General features: G+C 53.2%; 1 protein-coding gene across 1 annotated transcript; it reads left to right on the forward strand.

The window, feature by feature from the left end:
- Nucleotides 1–469: 469 nt before the first annotated feature.
- Tbx21 (T-box transcription factor 21) lies at nucleotides 470–15644 on the forward strand. Its single transcript, XM_021642010.2, has 6 exons — nucleotides 470–1015; nucleotides 11886–12040; nucleotides 12302–12423; nucleotides 13815–13973; nucleotides 14100–14161; nucleotides 14352–15644. Exons 1-6 carry the CDS (start codon nucleotides 522–524, stop codon nucleotides 14962–14964), a joined length of 1605 nt encoding a protein of 534 aa, XP_021497685.2. The 5' UTR covers nucleotides 470–521; the 3' UTR covers nucleotides 14965–15644.
- Nucleotides 15645–18714: the final 3070 nt, after the last annotated feature.

Below are 18714 nucleotides of genomic sequence, written 5' to 3' on the forward strand. Positions count from 1 at the left end.
GGGTCCCATCTGGGGAAAGGGGCCTTTGCCGTGCTTTCCAGGACGGGCGGATTTCCTGGGGGAGGGAGAGAAACCCGCCAGAGGTTTCAGGTGGCGGGTTCCGAATTTCCCAGATTCGGGGTCCTCGCTTGGGGGGGAAGGGGGGCTTCAGCCCTCCGTAAAGAGCGACTCGGCGCTGGGTTAGCCGCGAGGGGGCGGGGCGGGGCGGGGCGGGGCCGAGGCGGCGGGGGTGAGGGGACCCGAGGAGCTTCATAAAGCCACAGCAAAGGCCGCCGCGCCGCTAGTGACAAGCGGGGCCCCTCCGGAGGAAAAGGCCCGGGGCAGCTGCGCGCCTCTGCCCGAAGCGCGCTCCGGAGCCGGGCGTCCCAGCCCCGGCTCGGGTTGGACTTCCACAACCCTCCGGACCCCGCCCACGCCGCCCCCAGCCCTCCCCCCACCCCCACCCCCACGACCCTCGGGTCTCCCCCCCCACTCCCCCCACCCCTCACGACGGCTGCGGGAAGGCGCCCAGCCCGCCGCGGATGGGCATCGTGGAGCCCGGCTGCGGAGACATGCTGACCGGCGCCGAGCCGATGCCGAGTGACGAGGGCCGGGGTCCCGGAGCCGAGCAACAGCTTCGCTTCTTCTACCCGGAGCCCGGCGCGCAGGAGCCCTCCACCGAGCGCCACCACGGAGGTGGCGGCCTGGGGACGCCCTACTCCGGGGGAGCCCTGGTGCCCGCCGCGCCCGGACGCTTCCTCGGAGCCTACGCCTACCCTCCCCGGGCCCAGGCGGCCGGCTTCCCCGGGGCCGGAGAGCCCTTCCCGCCGCCCGCGGCCGCCGAGGGTTACCCGGCCGGAGATGGCTACGCCGCCCCGGACCCGCGCGCCGGGCTCTACCCGGGCCCCCGCGAGGACTACGCGCTGCCCGCGGGGCTGGAGGTGTCGGGGAAGCTGAGGGTGGCGCTCAGCAACCACCTGTTGTGGTCCAAGTTCAACCAGCACCAGACGGAGATGATCATCACCAAGCAGGGGAGGTGAGCGGGGCGCGCGCCGGGGCGCAGCGAGCTCGCGGGGCGGAGCCGGCGGGAGTCTGGCCCCGGGGAGGGGACTCGCCGGAACGAGGACTTTGCCTCTTAAAAATTTAAAACAAAATTCGCGCTCGCCGCCTGAGGCTCTGCAGTGAGGACCGAGCCGCGGGGGCCGAGGGTGTCACGCTGGCAGCCAGTCAGGGAGCTCAGAAAGCTCGGGCATGGTGGTGTGCGCGCAGTTAGAAGTTAACTTCGGTGCGGGAGGAGGAGGTGACAGCGCTTCACCACGAGTCGGCCCGGGGGCCTCAGGACCTGCCCCCTGCCTCGCGTGGGGTCTCAGGTCCTCGCCTGGGGGAGCACTGTTGGGCCTGGCAGGAGCTGGACGCCTCTCAGTCCCCGTGTAGGGGAAGCTGAAGTGTTGGGGAAGGTGGGCTTTTGGGATCTCGGTGTCCCTGTTCCTTTGCTCCTGCTGTACTCAGGGTAGCTTTGGGTGTATGGGGGGGTGGGGGGCAGACTGGGATTTGGTGACACGGAGAAGCGGTGGCCAAGTTTTCTTTTCCGGTCTTACTTTGAGATCATATGTCTGCAGAGAGAGAGAGAGAGAGAGCGCTTATGCCCAGGGTCTGAACATGCCAAGCTCAAGACTGGCCGCATCTGGTGTCCAGTCTTGTACTGTGCCCTTTGAGGGCTGGTCCCTTAAAGCACTGGCCACTTACTTACCCAGCTGTTGACCAGCAGGGCCTGGAAGAAGATGGAGGGGAGGGGGGGGTGTCCCCCGAAGCTGTTGCATTAGTTGTATGGTTTGTGGCTCAGCCTGCTGCTTCCGGATGGAGTCTCTTTGCTGAAGACAGAAAGAGAAAGCTGCAGTTTGTGAAGAAAGGGGTCGTCAAGAATGCGGCACCCCGAGTGGACCCTCTTGTGTTTAATGGGAAGAGGCAGCTACCCTTCTCAGTGGGGACCAGCCGGGACTTTGTCATGAGTTAGGACGTGGGGTGTCAGGATGAACACTTAGAGGCTACTGAGAGGTTGCAAGGGTGGGGTTTCTGGGATTGGGCACAGAAACCTTGCTGGGTCCTGGAGGGAATACACTAAAGTGTATTCCCTCCAGATGACGTGGGGGGGGGGTGGCTGCCAACTATAGCTGGTCTCAAGCAGCTGAGTTGCTCTTCCTCATTGGTGAACCCAGGATAAGCCATGTTTGTTTGTTTGTTGCGGGGGGGGGGCATCCTTTATCTCCAAAGACTTCTGATGATTCTCTGCTGCTCATCCTTCCCTGGGTGTCTCAGGCACTGGCCAGTTTTCTAGTCCTAGACTGTGCCTGGAAGGGTGCAGAAGTTCCTGCATAGACAGAAGAACAGGCCCGGAGACGGTAGGGACTCATCTGAGGTTACACAGCAGGCTTGCTCACACCTGCAGCGCTGGGATCGGGGCTCCGTGGCACCTGTCTGCTCCCCTTTCTCCAGTCTCCAGAGCCACCAGTAAAAACAGCCACCCACACTCTGAGGGCCCCGCATGGTGTGCTTTCACTTCCATTATTTCACAGTGAGTGAGGTAGGCCAGGCATTCTCCCCGCTTCGTCTCTGTGAGCACTGGAGTTGCAGGGATAACCCCGGTGGGCCTACAGTGTCAGAGCAGACAAGGTGGGGCCTCAGACTGTTGTCAGGCCTCGGCTCCTCCAGTCTAGGGGGGGGCAGAGCAAGCAGCCCCAACTTCAGTAATTGCTGAGCCGGGCTGGGGCCTGTCTGTCTTTCTGTCTGTCTGTGGGCTGTCAGGGGAGACATTTGGAGGAACCCTCTCTAACTTTATCACCGTCTTGACTCCTATGGCCGCCCTCTCCAGCGTGCTCCCACTGCAGGATTTTCCCTCGTCCCCTTTTGTTCTCTTTCTTCGGGATCTATGTCTTCCCCCTTTTCTCCTTTTGCTTTAGTGCTGCGATGGGGATCTGGGGCCTAGCATTCAAGCCATCTGTGCTAACGCACCCCTGTGATACCCGTAGCGATACCCGTAGCTGGAAACTAGACTGTGCTACACTGTGAACTGTCCCCACCCCACACGCAGCTTTCTTTCTCTTTCCTATGTAGCAAAGGTTCCTTTGAAGCTCCAGGTCTTTCCATCTCTGCCTTCCCGGTGCTAGGACTGTAGGTGAATGCCACCGTGCCTGGTTGACACGCTGTCTCAGAGAACCGAAATTGATTTACTTTTTCTTTTCAAAGCTAAGAATTGAACCCAGGGTCCTGTGGGTGCTCTGCAGACACTCTGCTGCTGAGGTACATTCTAAACCAACTTTTTATCATGCTAAAGCACTCAGGAGGCAGAGGCAGGTAGAACTCTGTGAATTTGAGGCCGGCCTGGTCCACAAAGTGAGTTCCAGGATAGCTAGAGCTGTTACACAGAGAAACCCTGTCTCTAACATACAAACACATAAATAAGTAAATAAAAAAGTATTTAAAAAATCTAACAGGATTGATTTCAAAATTTTTCAGTATTGGTCTGGTTTTTTTTTGTTGTTGTGGTGGTGTTGGTGATGGTGGTAGTGGTTATTTTGTTTGTTTGGTTCTTGTTTTGTTTTTAAGTCACTAGACAGGCTCAGCTGGCCTGGGATTCACAGTGGAGACCAGGCTGACCTCGAGTCACAGAGATCTGCTTGTCCCTGACTCCCGAGTGTCGCCCTTAAAGGCATTCACCATACTGTGGTTATTTTGAGATAGGATCTTGCCATGCAATCAAAACTGGCTGCCGCTGGTGATCTTCCTGCTTCGAATCTTCATGTTCTTCTGAAAAGTGCATTTTTCTTGCTTGGTTTGGTGGAGGTCTCCTTACTTCATGTATCCCAGGCTGGCCTGGAATTCTCAATCCCCCTGCCTCAGCCTCCAAAATGCTGGGATTACAGGTTTACACTGCAACCGTGCTGGGCTTGAAGGTGGAACTGAAAAAAAAAAAAAAAGGGCTGGCAAAATAGCTCAGTGGGTAAAGACACCTGACAACCTGAGTGATTTATTGCCAGTGCCCACACGATTGAAAGAGAGAACTGACTCCCACAGGTTATCCTCTAACCTCCAACATGCACTGTGGGGCTTGGGTGCTGTCCACCACCTCCACCATCCAAAAAAGGAAAGAAAGAAGGAAAGAAGGAAAAACTGAAACAGGTTTGAAGAGATGGCTCAGGCGGCCAAGTGCTTGCTTTGCAAACATGAGGATCTGTGTTCGAGCCCCAGAGTCCATGTTAAAAAAGAAACTTGGCCCTGGTATGGTGGCACACGCCTTTAATCTCAACACTTAGGAGGCAGAGGCAGGAAGATCTCTGTGAGTTTGAGGCTGAGTCTACATAATGAGCTCCAGGACAGCCAGGGCTACACAGAGAAACCTTGTCTCAACAAACAAACACAAACAAACACACAAACAAAACAAACAAACAAAAAAAGAAGAAAAGAAAATTAGCCAATTAGCCAGGTGTGATGGTGTTTATAATTTCTGGAGCTCTATGGCTAACCTAGAGTAATTAGAGAATGAAGGCCCTTTGTTGAAATAGAGGTAGATAGACAGACAGACAGACAGAGCCTGAGGAATGACACCTCGGGCCGTCCTCTGGCTTGTACATTGACTTGCACATACATGCATACATGCATACACATACATACGTACACACGCACACACGTGAATAAATAATAATTTAAAAATATGATTAGCAAACCTGAAAGTGAAATTCCTAAATGCCTTCTGACTACTTCAGAAGAGTGTGCTTGTTGCATAGTGTTGTGTGGTGACCCTCCCATTTGGGGTCCCTCCTAAGTCCACAGTGCAGGACATGGGGTTGGATGGGACGGCGGCTCCTCTTCATTTCCTCTGATGCCTCCCTTTGGATCAGACCCCAAGGGGTCCATCCTGGAAAGAAACCAGGGACACCCCAGCCCTGTGGCCTCCCCATCTCAGCTTGAGCTCCGGTGACTGGGAGGTCCCGGGCTGTTTCCTTTTGCTGTCGAGTTTTGGGCTCTGAGCAGGTCCTTTCGGTTCTTCTGCTTTGGCAGGCTGGCCTGTCCCCCTGTGGGTTCCAGTGACCTGCAAGCCACCACCACATCACCCACGACCTTCTTTCTTTTTGAAAAATTCTTCCATCCCAGACATGCCCACAGGCCCTCAGCCGCTCATCCTGGGCTGACTCAGTCTGTCCCTGGTCCTTCCTCTCCCACCCCCGGGACCCACCCACTAGTATGGACCAGTGAGGCTTTTGATTGTGAGCGGAGAGCCTTTTGGGGTGATGTCTGGCGTGATGACTGATGAGGGTGGTTCAAGTGGGGCTCAGAGAGGGAAGTCGAGAATAAGAAGAGTGGGGGGTAGCTCAGGGGTAAAGGTGCTTCCTGATAATGCTGACAGGAGGAGCTCTGATTCCCTCCACATGGCCATGTGGGGTACGTTACCCCAACACACAGACATATACTCCCTACGAAATAAAATGCAATACTTTCCTGTCTTCTTCGGTCCCCCACCTTGTTGTTTTTTGTTTTGTTTTGTTTTGGTTTGGTTTTGGTGGGGGGGGGGATGGTTTTGAGACAGGGTTTCTCTGTGTAGCCTTGGCTGTCCTGGAACTCACTCTGTAGACCAGGCTGGCCTTGAACTCAAAGATCCACGTGCCTCTGCCTCCCTGAGTTCTGGGATTAAAGGTGCACACCACCACCTCTCTGCTAAATGTAATACTTAAAAAACAAAACAACTGGGCCTGGTGGTGCACGCCTGTGGTCCCAGCACTATGAGAGGCAGGGGCATGTGGATCTCTGTGAGTTCGAGGCCAGCCTGGTCTACAAAGTGAGTCCAGGACAACCAAGGCTACACAGAGAAACCTGTCTTAAAGAAAAAACAACAAAACCCAAAACCAAAAACAAAACAAAAAAAAACCCCAAAAACCCAACCCCCCCCAAAAAAAATGAAACAAAGGAAGAAGACTCTGGAGCCTCTACTTGTGTATTTCTGGGGACTGAGCGACCTGGGGGCGCTGCACACAGGCCTAGGCGGCATTCCTGTGTGCAGCCGTGTTGTGAATGGGGTGGTAAACTGTGATGCTAGACATTCTCAGCAGGGAAGAGGCTGGGCCCCCGAGGGCGTGTGGGTGGGCACTAATTGCTGGTAATCCCCACTTTTCTGGCTGTGATTGGTTGATTATTATAATTAAGATAACTGGGGAGAGCTGTTGTGTGGCTCAGCTCGAGAGCGCGCATTTTGCTATATAGGAAGTTGGGGTGGCGAAGGCGATTTCCAGTCCCTCCTCCATCTTCCCTACTCTCACAAATGTTAATTATTATTATTATTTTACTTATTTTACTTTTAAATATTTCTTTTTTATGGGTGTGTGTGTGTGTGTGTGTGTGTATTTGTGAAGGAGTCTGCGGAGGCTGGAGGTCAGAGCTCGGAGCCTGTATCGGAATCAAGCCCAGGCCCTCTGTAAGAGTGGAAAGTACCCTTAACCACTGAGCCATCTCTCCTTTGTGAGAACGAGGCTCACTCTGTGGCTAGCCTGGAGCTCCCTGTGTCCACATTACCCTCTTTGCCCCGGCCTCTTAAGTGCTGGGATTATAGGTGTGAGCTCTTGTACCCCACCGACCCTGTAGACTTTTTTTTCCATTTAGATATATTTTATTTATGTGCACGAGTGTTGTGCTTACATGTATGTATGTATGTATGTATGTGCACCACGGTCATGTGTGGTCAGAAAAGGATGTTGAAATTGGAGGTCTGACAGATAGTTGTGAGCCACCGTGTGGGTGCTGGGAATCGAACCCAGGTTCTCTGTGAGAACGTGTGGTTTGAACTGCTGGGTTTTGGTTGATGGTGGTGCCGTCCTGAACTCAGGGTCTCAGGGATGTTGTGCAAGCACTCTCATACTGAGTTACCTTTCTAGCTCAACTTTTTAGGTCTTTAAAAAAACACTTGTTTCAGCCAGGCATGGCTGTGCACTCCTGTAATTCCAGCACTCCAGGCGGAGGCAATGGTTCTCTGTGAGTTCAAGGCCAGCCTGCTCTACAGGGGGAGTTCCAGGATAGCCAGGGCTCTGCTACACAGAGAAACCCTGTCTTAAAAAAACAAAACAAAACAAAAACCAACCAACCAACCAACCAAACAAACAAAAACCCACTTGTTTCAAGAGACCTCTTCCTCCTGGGCTTGGACCCACAGACTGGGACTCACAAAACCACTTGAAAATGGCCTCAGAGAAAAGCCTAGCTGCTCTTCTTCACCTCTTCCCAGGAAGATATAGCCGGTTGGCAATACAGAAAGTTGGTCAATGCCTGAAACTAGTGACTGTTTCGTTTTTTTGGAGACAAGGTCTCACTGTGTAGTCTTGTCTAGTCTGGACTCACTGTGTTCCCAGCCTCGCCCCACTACCCTGAAAACATCATCCCTGGCTGAGCTGGCTCTTGGGGCAGCAGAGGGTTATGGGATCTTGACTCTGTCCCCCGAAGGTGGTGTGGTGAGTGGTTTTAAGGAGGTTTTAAGTGGTACCACAATCATCTCCACTACTGGTTTATTCCCAGCATAGCGATATGTAAATCGGGGAGTTATTTTGGGATGCTAGCTGCTGGTGACTTTAGCTCTGTGTGTGTGCATGCGTGTGTGTGCACACACATGCGCGCGCTCCAGAGTACATGCACCAGTGTGCACACGTGTGTGAGGGCCATTGGCTAACCTAGCAAGTCATTCCTCAGGAATCATGCTCTCTCTCTTTCCCCTCCCTCTCTTCTGTCTTTTCCTTCTCTCTCTAGCAACCCCCCCCCTTTTTTTTCCCCCCGAGACAGGGTTTCTCTGTGTAGCCCTGGCTGTCCTGGACTTGCTTTGTAGACCAGGCTGGGCTCGAACTCACAGCGATCCGCCTGCCTCTGCTTCTCATAGTGCTGGGGTTACTGGTGTGTGCCACCACGCCTGGCACTTTATTTATTTGTTCGTTCGTTTGTTTATTTATTGGGACAGGGTCTCTCACCAGCCTAGAGTTCACCAAGTAGGCTGGGCTGTTTGGCGAGCCCCAAGAATCTGAATGTCTCCACCTTCCCAGTTCTGGATTATAAGTACCACCCCATCAGGCTGCCTCCTCCTCCTCGTTCTCCTCTTCTTCAGTGTGGGTATTGGGGACTCAAGTCTTGATGACTGTAAAACATCTCACCATCTTTTTGAAGTGAAACGAAGACGCCCCCCCCCCCCACACCTCCTATGCCTTTCACTCACAATCTTCCTGAGTTTCTTGTCACCCGCTATCAGGATAAAAGTAGGACGGTGAGACAGAGACCACAGCATGGGGCTCTCATCAACATCTATCTATAAGCCTCGTTGACTTCAGGCATAATGTTTTAGGGAACCTTTTATATCTCAAAGGACTGGCTTGATGAACTATCTAGTGTGTAAGCAGAGGACGGATAAACATGCTCAGAGCTTGGGGAGATGGCTTCGTGGCGGAGCACTTGCCTAGCATGCGGGAGGCCCTGGGTTCTTGGTACCACCCAAGAAGGTGTCGCTTTCTTTCTATTTCGTTAGAACAGAAACTGTGAATGAGAACTGGTTACTACATAAGAAACTACACTTTTTTTGGTTGGTTGGTTGGTGTGTGTGGTGTGGTGTGTGTGTGTGTATGTTGTAATGTGTGGATGTTATGTCTGCATGCATGCCTGTGTGTGTCACATGAGGACCTAGTACCTGCTGAGGCCAACAGAGAGTGCTGGATCCCAAGGAGTGAACTGGTCTTACAGGTGGTTGTGGGCCTTCGTGTGGGTGCTGAGACTCAAACCCAGGCTGTCTGGGAGAGCAGCTAGTGTTCTTAACCAATGAGCTATCTCTCCGGCTGCCTCACCCTTTGAAGACTGGGTCTCCCTGTTATGTAGCTCTGGCTGTCCTAGAACTCCATATGTAGACCAGGCTGGCCTCAGACTCACAGAGATCCACTTGCGCTAAAGACAAGTGCCAAGCCAGGTGTGGCAGGCCGATCTCTGTGGGTCTGAGGCCAGCCTGGTCTACGTAGCAAGTTCCAAGGCATACAGAGCTACATAGTGAAACCCTGTTTCAAAATAATAAAATAAAGCTGGGTAATGGTGGTGCACACCTTTAATCCCAGCACTCGGGAGGCAGAGGCAGGTGGATCTCTGAGTTTGAGGGCGGCCTGGTCTATAGAGCAAGTTCCAGGACAGCCAGGGCTACACAGACAAAATTTGTCTTGAAAAACAAATAAAAACAACTAACAATCACACTCAGAATAACGACCTGTGCCACCACACCCCGCTCCCTATTTTTAAAATCTATTTTTATGTGTACGTGTGCTTGCGTGAGCTTATATGCACCATTTGTGTGCAGGTTCCTGTGTAAGCCAGGGGCTGCTGAATCCCCCGGAACTGGAGTTGCAAACGCTCGTGAGCTACCTGAGGTGTTGGGAACCAAACCTAGATCCTCTGGAAGAACAGTTAGTGCCCTTAATTACTGAGCCATCTCTCCAGCTTCAGAAACTATGATCTGAGTGGTCCCCCGGGAAGAGGGATGTGGGAGTGAAAGGGGCATCCCACGAGTGTTCGTCTCTGCTGTCCTGACAGCTCTGCTCTCCCTACTCGGGATGAAGGCAGAGCTGACTTATTGGAACTGATGCTGACCCTGAGGCGGGTAGCGGTGGTTGTGACGGTGAAGGCTGTGGCTAGAGTGGATGGAGGAGATGGCAATGGTAGTGCTTTCAGGTGGGGAGGTTGTGGTGGTAGAAGGGTAATGGTAGTGGTGATGATGATGATGATGATGATGATGAAGAAAGTAGTGGCTGCTGTGATGGTAGGTGAGGCAGTGGCTGTAACTACGATGGAGATGCTGGATGTGGTGGTTATAGCGATGGTGGACATGGTGGCTTTGGTGATGATATGATGGCCTTGGTGGAAGCACAGCTGGAGAGAGAGGGGAGGTGGTGGCTTTCATGAGATTTGTTCATTTGAGAGATAGGAGATATGGTGAATATATTAATAAGATTGTAGAGGTCGTGGCTGTAGGGATGGTGGAGGTGATAGCTGTAGGGATGGTGGAGGTTGTGGCTGCAGGGATGGTGGAGGTGATGGCTGTAGCGATGGTAGAGTTGACGGCTGTAGCGATGGTGGAGGTGATCAAGGCTGTAGCTGTGGTGGAGATAACAGAGCCGATGTTTGGAGAGACTGTGGTTGTAACTATGGAGGGGTAATAATGGTGATGACTGTGGAAGCGACTGTAGCCACCCCGAGGGCTGTGACAGTGAAGACAGTGTCGAAGCGATGGCGGAGATAGCGGTGGGCATGATGGCGGTTGTGATAGAGGGTGTGGTTGGAATGACTGTGATAATGGGGGCGGCGATGGTGGAAGTGGTGGGGAGGCCATCGCAGGAGAGGGCTTCCTCTTCTGGCTCTTTCGCTTTAGAACGGTGGCAGATAGAGCCAAATCCCGTCCTCGGACTTCTGCTTTCCCTGGGACCCCAGACTAAGCTAAGAACAGCGAGAGCCTTCACGACACCTAGGCCGTCGCCGAGTTTCTGAAGGCCCAGGCTAGGCGCAGGCCACACTGTGGATGTTAGTGCCGGGACTGTGGGATGGGGAGGGCCGTGGGGCAGAGCGGGAGAGCCTCGGTGGAGAAGCGGAACTGAGGCATGACCACCTGGGAACTATCTGTGGAGAGCCAGCCGGTGTCCTCGGCCCACGCAGGGGGCACACCACTGTTAGAGACTGTGGTTTCCAGATAAATATCTAGCTGCTGGCCTTTTGAGAGCGTGTTCTAAAGTCTACACGCTAGGATGGAGCGCAGCGGTGGGGTGCTAGCCTGGCACACACGAAGCCCAGGGTTTAGTCTTTGGCCTTACAGACAGGTGGGTACGGATACATAGTGTCTGCTGACCCCCACCCACGGGTCAGCGCGCCCTCTGTGGCCGGCTCCAGGCTGCCAGCATGACGGGGTTGAACGCAGAGTTGGGGAGACGTACGCCTTTGTCAGCTCCTCTGTGACCTCCTACGACAGACACAAATAACCTCAGCTCAGGCCGCAGTACAGCTGAGCAAAATGCCAAAAAGATGCTCCTGAGTGCTGTGTGCTCTTAGATTGTACTCAATCGTCAAGTTTGTACAATTTTGTTTTTTGTTTTCAAGACAGGGTTTCTCTGTGTAGCCCTGGCTGTCCTGGAATTGGCTTTTGTAGATCAGGCTGGCCTCGAACTCAGAGGCCTCCTGCCTCTGCCTCCCAAGTGCTGGGATTAAAGGTGTTCGCCACCAAGCTGGCTAGTACAATTTGATTTTGTTGTTGTTTTTTTTAGGTTTTGTTTTTCAAGACAAGGTCTCCCGGTAGCCCTAGCTGTCCTGGAACTCCCTATGTAGACCAGGCTGGCCCAGCCACAATTTAATTTAAAATTTTAATTTAATTTTAAAAATTATTTTGCCCATTTTTTTTTCCAAGACAGGGTTTGGCCGTTCTGCTTTGCAGACCAGGCTGGCCTCAAACTCACAAAGATCCACCTTCCTCTGCCTCCCTGAGTGCTGGGATTGCAGGCGTGTGCCACCGCACCCGGCTAAAAGATTTATTTTTAATAATGTGTGTGCGCGTGCACGCGCGCGCGTGTGGGCGTCTGTGGAGGCCAGGGGTGTTGGATCACCTTGAAGCTGGAATTACAGGCTGTTGCAAGCTGCCTGCTGTGGGTGCTGGGACCTGAACTCAGACCCCCTGGAAGGGAGTATGTGCTCTTAAGCGCTGGGCCATTTCTCCAGCCTTACGAATTAATTTTCCGTTACATGTGTAACTTGCGGCCAGTTGGCTCCGGTGAGCAGGTGGAGGGGCTGGCTGCCGCACGCGCATGCGCACAGGTGATTCTCGCGGAGCCTAGGCTGACGGACCCCCGGGGCTTCTCTGTCCCTCACAGGCGAATGTTCCCATTCCTCTCGTTCACCGTGGCCGGGCTGGAGCCCACGAGCCATTACAGGATGTTTGTGGATGTGGTCTTGGTGGACCAGCACCACTGGCGGTACCAGAGCGGCAAGTGGGTGCAGTGTGGCAAGGCAGAAGGCAGCATGCCAGGTACGACCCCCTTCGGGAGTGGCGGGCGTGCTGGTTCTCCGAGACGGGGCGCCCCCTGGTGGATCGCTCGAGCCATTACCCCTGGTGTGAGAGCTTGAGCCTCCTAGGTCCTCTTCCTTTTGACTGTCCCCTGCGCCCTCCTCTGCTCCCGCTCAGCCTGCCTGTCCCCTCCCTGCACCTCTTCTCACACTCTCAGGGCAGGCAGGATCCCACTTCCCCAGGGTCTGTTCACTACTTAGCAAGAAGGTTAATTGTCCACAGGGAACCGCTTGTACGTCCACCCAGACTCCCCCAACACCGGAGCCCACTGGATGCGCCAGGAAGTTTCATTTGGGAAACTAAAGCTCACCAACAACAAGGGGGCTTCCAACAATGTGACCCAGGTAGGACTGTCGGCCCCACCCACCCCCGCAGCTGAGACCCCTTCTCTCGCCTTTCCTAACACCCACTCTGTACTGCTTGGTTGTCCTCCCCTCCTCTATCCACTCCTCTCCCCTCCCCTTTCCTCTCTTCCCCTCTTCTCCTCTCCTCTCCCTTCCCCTCCTCTTCTCTCCCCTTTCCACCTCTCTCCTCCCCTCCCCATTTCCCTCCCTCTTCTTCTCTTCTTCTCACCCCACCCCTCCCCTCCTCTCCTCTCCTCTTCCCCCCTCTCGTGTCTTCTCCTCCCCTCCTTACATAAACTGAGGATGGTCTCCAACTTCTGATCCTTCTGCTTTTGAGTGCTGAGATCACAGTGTGCGGCTTGATGCGATTCTGTATGTGGCCCCTGGGTTTAGTGCATGCCAGGCAAGCATGCTCCTGATGCCCCGGCCCCTTTCCTTCCTCTCTGAACTCTGAACTCTGGCTCTTTGCTACCCACCTTGGGAAGACAGTGACACAGGAGGACACTGGATCTCTGGCAGGACTCACATTCTGGTCAGCACAGGCCAAACCAGCCTGGGGACTTCCTTCTTCACTAGCTCACGATTTGTCACCTTGATGGGTCCTGGTGTCCCAGGGAACGGATGCAAAGTGTCTTCCTAGTGGACATTTGTTTCGTTTTGGTTTTTTTAACATTTACTTGTTTGTTTTGTCCTGGGGGTTTAGTGTGCTAGAGCGTGTCTGTGGAGGTCAGAGGGCACCTTGCTGGAGTTGGTTCTCTTCTACCTTGTGGGTCCCAGGGATCGAACTCAGATTGCCAGCGCTTGTTGAGCCGTCTCCACAGCCACAATCCTGTGTTTTAAAACCTCGAGCTGGAGAGACGATTCAGTGGGAACCATTTGCCTTGCAAAGACAAAGACCTGAGTTTTTAACATGCATCCCTAGAATGCATGTTAAAAAAAAAGGAAGGAAGAAAAGAAAAGGTGCCTGTAATGGCATGAACCAGTCAGTTTAGCTCTGGGAAGGCAGAGACCCCTGGGGCTCGCTGGCCAGACAGCCTACTTGGTGAATTCCAAGACCCTTCAAAAAGTGGGATGGTGCCTGAGGTTATCCATTTGTACATAGACACAGGAGCACACGGAGGCACGCACGTACACATACCTACATACACGCACAACCTCTTGAGCTAATACTTTGGTCTCAAGGATATGTAGGATCAGGGAAGTGACAAGAGGCCAGGATAGGTGCCCCAAAGAGCAGCTGGGCGGCTTAGGAGAAGTTGCACGGTGGTAGAGTGGGTGAAGGCTCAAGCCAAGTGGTTACTGGCGGGGTAAATGGCTCCAGATAGGAGGAGGCCACCGTGGGGGTCGGGAGCATCTTCCGTGACGCTGTGGCCACCTGGCTTGCTCTCCAGATGATCGTCCTGCAGTCCCTCCACAAGTACCAGCCCCGGCTACACATCGTGGAGATGAACGACGGAGAGACAGAGGCCACCTGCAACGCCTCCAACACTCACGTCTTCACTTTCCAAGAGACCCAGTTCATTGCGGTGACTGCCTACCAGAACGCTGAGGTGAGGGCTGGGCCACTGGGGCCTGGGGACAGGCATCTGCTGAGGGGCGGGCACAGTCTTTTTTATTGGGGGGGGGTGGAGTCTGAGTGAGCCTCAGACTCAAGCAACTCTATTTCCCTTCTCTAGATCACTCAGCTGAAAATCGACAACAATCCCTTTGCCAAAGGCTTCCGGGAGAACTTTGAGTCGTAAGTGCCCCTTTGGTCTTTCTGAGATGGGACTGTAGATCACTGTTCAATATGGCTTGTCTCTGCTTTGGGGGTCTGGGAGGCGGGCAGGCCAGGGAGGCGGGGCGGGGGGGGCAGGGCAGGGGGGGCAGGGCAGGGAAGAGACATCGTTGTGATTTGGTTTCTCATTTGGTGTTTTTATTTCTTCCAGCATGTATACATCTGTTGACACCGGCGTCCCCTCCCCACCCGGACCCAACTGTCAACTCCTTGGGGGAGACCCTTACTCACCTCTTCTGTCCAGCCCTGTTCCCAGCCGCTTCTACCCTGACCTTTCCGGCCAGCCCAAGGATGTGGTGTCACAACCTTACTGGCTGGGCACGCCTCGGGAACACAGTTACGAGGCTGAGTTCCGAGCAGTGAGCATGAAGCCCTCGTTCCTGCCCTCTGCCTCCGGGCCCACTGTGTCCTACTACCGAGGCCAAGAAGTCCTGGCACCAGGAGCTGGTTGGCCTGTGGCCCCTCAGTACCCTCCTAAGATGAGCCCGGCTGGCTGGTTCCGTCCCATGCGAACTCTGCCCATGGACGCTGGCCTGGGGGTCACAGATGGAAGGGGGCCAGAGGAACAGGGCTCCCTGTCACTGTGGACTGAGGTCCCCTCCCTCAGGCCGGAGCCCAGCGACTCGGGACTAGGCGAAGGGGAGTCAAAGAGGAGGAGGATATCTCCCTACCCTTCCAGCGGAGACAGCTCCTCTCCTGCCGGGGCCCCCTCGCCCTTTGATAAGGAAACCGAAGGCCAGTTTTATAACTATTTTCCCAACTGAGAAGATGCCACAGAATCGGAAGGCGCCAACTAATTTAGAAAACAGACACGGGGCCGAGAAGCCCCGAGCTCTCGCCATCCCTTCCCTGTGCGGTGATTGGTTGGGGAAGGAGAGGGGCAAGAAGGATCCTGGGGTTCCCTTGCTGTTTCCTGGCCCACTAGGAAATGTGACAGGAGTGTCCCCTGTCCCTTCCTCTGCCCAAATCACAGTCATGTACCTGGTGCTGCTTTTGACCGATGGTTCCCTAGAGAATGGACTCCAGAAAGTTTTGGACCCAGTTTTGGACTTCATGGCTTCTGGCCGGGTGGAAAGGTCAGGGAAGCTTCCGGGACTGAAGACCTGTCCTCTTCTTCAACTGTTGGTCTCTCACCTGAACTGTTAATCTCTGACCTGAAAGTAAAGATACCTACATGCATTTTCATAACAGCCAACCAACCAGAGACGCTCAGGTGATCTGGGGTGGACTGGGCCCACCTGCCTGTCAGGAGGCAGAAGAGTGGGTGCAGAGGAAGGGGTCGGTGGGGTGCTCATCTCCCTGCGCGAGGTCACTTCAAACCCGTGTGTGTACACACACGCTCTGTTTCTTTCTTTTTTAAGTTTCTTTGGGAGGGGGAGGCTATTTATTGTGGAGAGAGTGGTCTCTTGTTTTCCTCACTTTCCGAAATAAACATGGAACCGGTGGCCGTGTCCTCCTTCCGTGGCGGGTGGGAGGCTGTGTGTGGATCGGGGTTTGCTCCTCTGGCAGAGTTGTTCCGTGGGCTCGTTTTTTTGGGGGGGGGGCGGGGAGGCGTGTAACTGTTAGGAACCCAAAGTCCTCGCTTAGGGAGAAACTGAGTCAGAGTATGTTTTGTGTGCATGCCGCCACACGTGACCAAGGAGACCCTCGGCCTCTGCTGCCTGCTTAGCACCCTGGTGGGGGAGGGGGGAGGCACACCAGCAATTTCGTGGGAGCCAGCTTAGTACGTGAGCACGATTTAGGATTAGCACTTGACAAACTCCTCAGCCGTCATCTTGAAAGGGTGCACGCGTGCTCTTTCTCTTTCCTCTTTTATTTTTATTTATTTATTTTTAGTTTTTTGTTTTGTTTTGTTTTGATTCATGATCATAAGCTTAGCACTGCAGTCCAGCTAGACTTGGAGGGAAATGAGGGACACAGGGAACCCCAAAGAATGTCAGTGAGGGCAGAGATTATGGGGTACTTGGAACAGACGTGGTGGAGACGCTCTCCTGAGCTGCAGGAGGTAAGATGACCAACCGCAGGTCAAAAGAATCAGAGTTGTCCACAACTGCAGATGGTGCTGTTCTTGGCCTTGTCATTCCTGGGCCCCAGACACCCAGTGGCTTTCACGATGCTCAAGCTTTCTTTCACGTTCCCAAAGACCACAGGCTTCCGTCTGGCCACTCGGTCTTGGGTTAGTGCAGATAAAAAAGCGGGAACCATTTATGTTCGGTCCAGCATTTGCCTCGGACAGGATGCCAGGACCTGGATGCTTCAAGATGAAGTCCTCATCCCCAAATTTCTCCGCATAGATGGACCTGCTCCCGGTGCCAATGTGGCGTGTGAATTCACCACCCTGGCACGTGAATCCCGGGACAGTTCTGTGGAAGGAGGAAACCTATCCAAATCCTTTCCCGCTCAGAGCAGAAAACTCTTCTTTTGTGTTTTGAACTCTGCCTGCAAACAGCTGGAATAGTTTGCCATCCGCTGTGATGCCCAAGAACACGGTAGGGCTGACCATGGCTGTATCCAGTGTCGACAGGGCCCAGTGGCCTCTGCAAAGGCCACTTACTCATTTTCGACAGATTCTTACCCAGGCTAGCTTCAAGCTCATAGCGATCCTCCTGTCTCCTCCTTCCAAGGGCTAGGGTTACAGACACAAACCACCGTGCCCAGCTTTCTAGCTCTGTTTCTTTTTTAAAAGAATTTGGGCCAGGGGGATGGCTCCGTGAGTAGAGACGCTAGTTGCTTTTAGCTCGATGACTTCGACCCATGTGAAAGCTGGATCTGGGGGCACACGCATCATCCCGGTGCTCCTCGGAGCTGGGAGGCAGAGACCGGCGGCTGTCTTGGCCGCTCACCAGATGACTAGCCATAGGTATGAAATAAAGGCCGGAAAACACTGGAGAAGAGACCCAGCCTGAACTTGGCAGGAGAAAGCCAACCTCAGAAGATAGCTCTGATTTCCATGCCTGCACACACACACACCATGTACACATGTGGATACAGAGTAAATATTTTGAGTTGTTTTTATTTATTTATTTTGAGACAGGGTCTCTATTATTAAATTCTAGGTCTCCTGGAACTCACTCTGTAGACCAGCCTGGCCTCAAACTCACAGTGATCCTCCTGCCTCTGTCTCCTGAGTGTGAGGATTAAAGGCATGCACCACCATACTCAGCATAAATAATTTATTTTTCCGAGACAGGGTCCCTCTATGGAGCCCTGGATGTCTTGGAACTCACAATACAGACCAGGCTGGCCTCAAACCTGCAGAGATCCGCCTGCCTCTGCTTTCTGAGTGCTAGGATCAAAGGTAAGAGCCACCACACCCAGCTGGATGTGTGTATATTTGTGTGGGTACCAGGGAAACCAGAATTTATAGTTTAGGGCTGGGGAGGTGGCTCAGAGGTTGGGAGCACTGACTGCTCTTCTAGAGGTGCTGAGCAAACGTCTTATAATGTGATCTGGTGCCCTCTTCTGGCATGCAGTCATAATGCAGGCAGAGCACTGTATACATAATAAATAAATAAAATCTTTAAAGACATTTGTAGTTTAATAATACAAACAAACAAAAACACAGAAATCTCTCAGAACTCAGCTGAAATAAGATAACGTTGATCTGGGATAATTTTTTAATAGGAAAATTATTTTCTGCACAGACACTCCTGACACGGAGAAAAAAAAATAAGTTTTTGAAAGGAACACTGTAAGGTTAAGAAAGATTTTGAGGGCCAGGCAAAGTGGTGCACACTTGTAATCCCAGCACTTGGGAGGCAGAGGCAGGTGGATCTGTGTGAGTTCAAGGCCAGCCTGGTCTACAAAGTGAGTCCAGGATAGCCAAGGCTACACAGAGAAACCCTGTCTCAACAAAACAAAACAAGAAAGAAAGAAAGATTTTGAGCTAGAGTTATAGATGGTTGTGAGCCATTTGCTGGGATTTGAACCTGGGCCCTCAGGAAGAGCAGCAAATGTTCTTAACCAGTAAGCCAAGAACCCATTAAATTCTTTTTATTAACTTAGTCAGTTTCGCCTGTACTAGTGTTTGGCCTGCAGGTATGACTGAGGTAGACTGCCTGGTGCCTACACAGGTCAGGAGAGGGCGTCAAATCCCCTGGGACCAGAATTTCAGAGGGTTGTGGGCCACCTGTGGGGGCTGGGAATTGAACCCGGGACTTCCGGAAGGAAGGTCAGCCAGTGCTTTAATCGTCCACCCATCCCTCTCGCTCCACATCATGAATTCCTAAGACATTTGCCCATCGTATTTTCATTCATACCATTGCTCTTAGGAAGCATGATTCCGTTCTGATTCACGATCCCTCCTTAAACTTTTGGCATTTTCCTCATCTTCAGTGTTCTGAATATCGAAGGCTGCATATCTTGCTTTGGAGCCGTGTGGTCGGGGGTGGGGGGGAATAGGCATGTGTGAGCATGTGGGTGGGTGTTACTGAGGACCTCAGTGACCAGGACCTCAGGCGTGTTGGGCAAAACACTCCAGCTGAGGGCTACTTTCCCAGTCCCTCTTTGGACAG

The sequence above is a fragment of the Meriones unguiculatus genome, chromosome 7 (assembly GCF_030254825.1).
Source record: "Meriones unguiculatus strain TT.TT164.6M chromosome 7, Bangor_MerUng_6.1, whole genome shotgun sequence".
In the NCBI taxonomy this organism is placed as follows: domain Eukaryota; kingdom Metazoa; phylum Chordata; class Mammalia; order Rodentia; family Muridae; genus Meriones; species Meriones unguiculatus.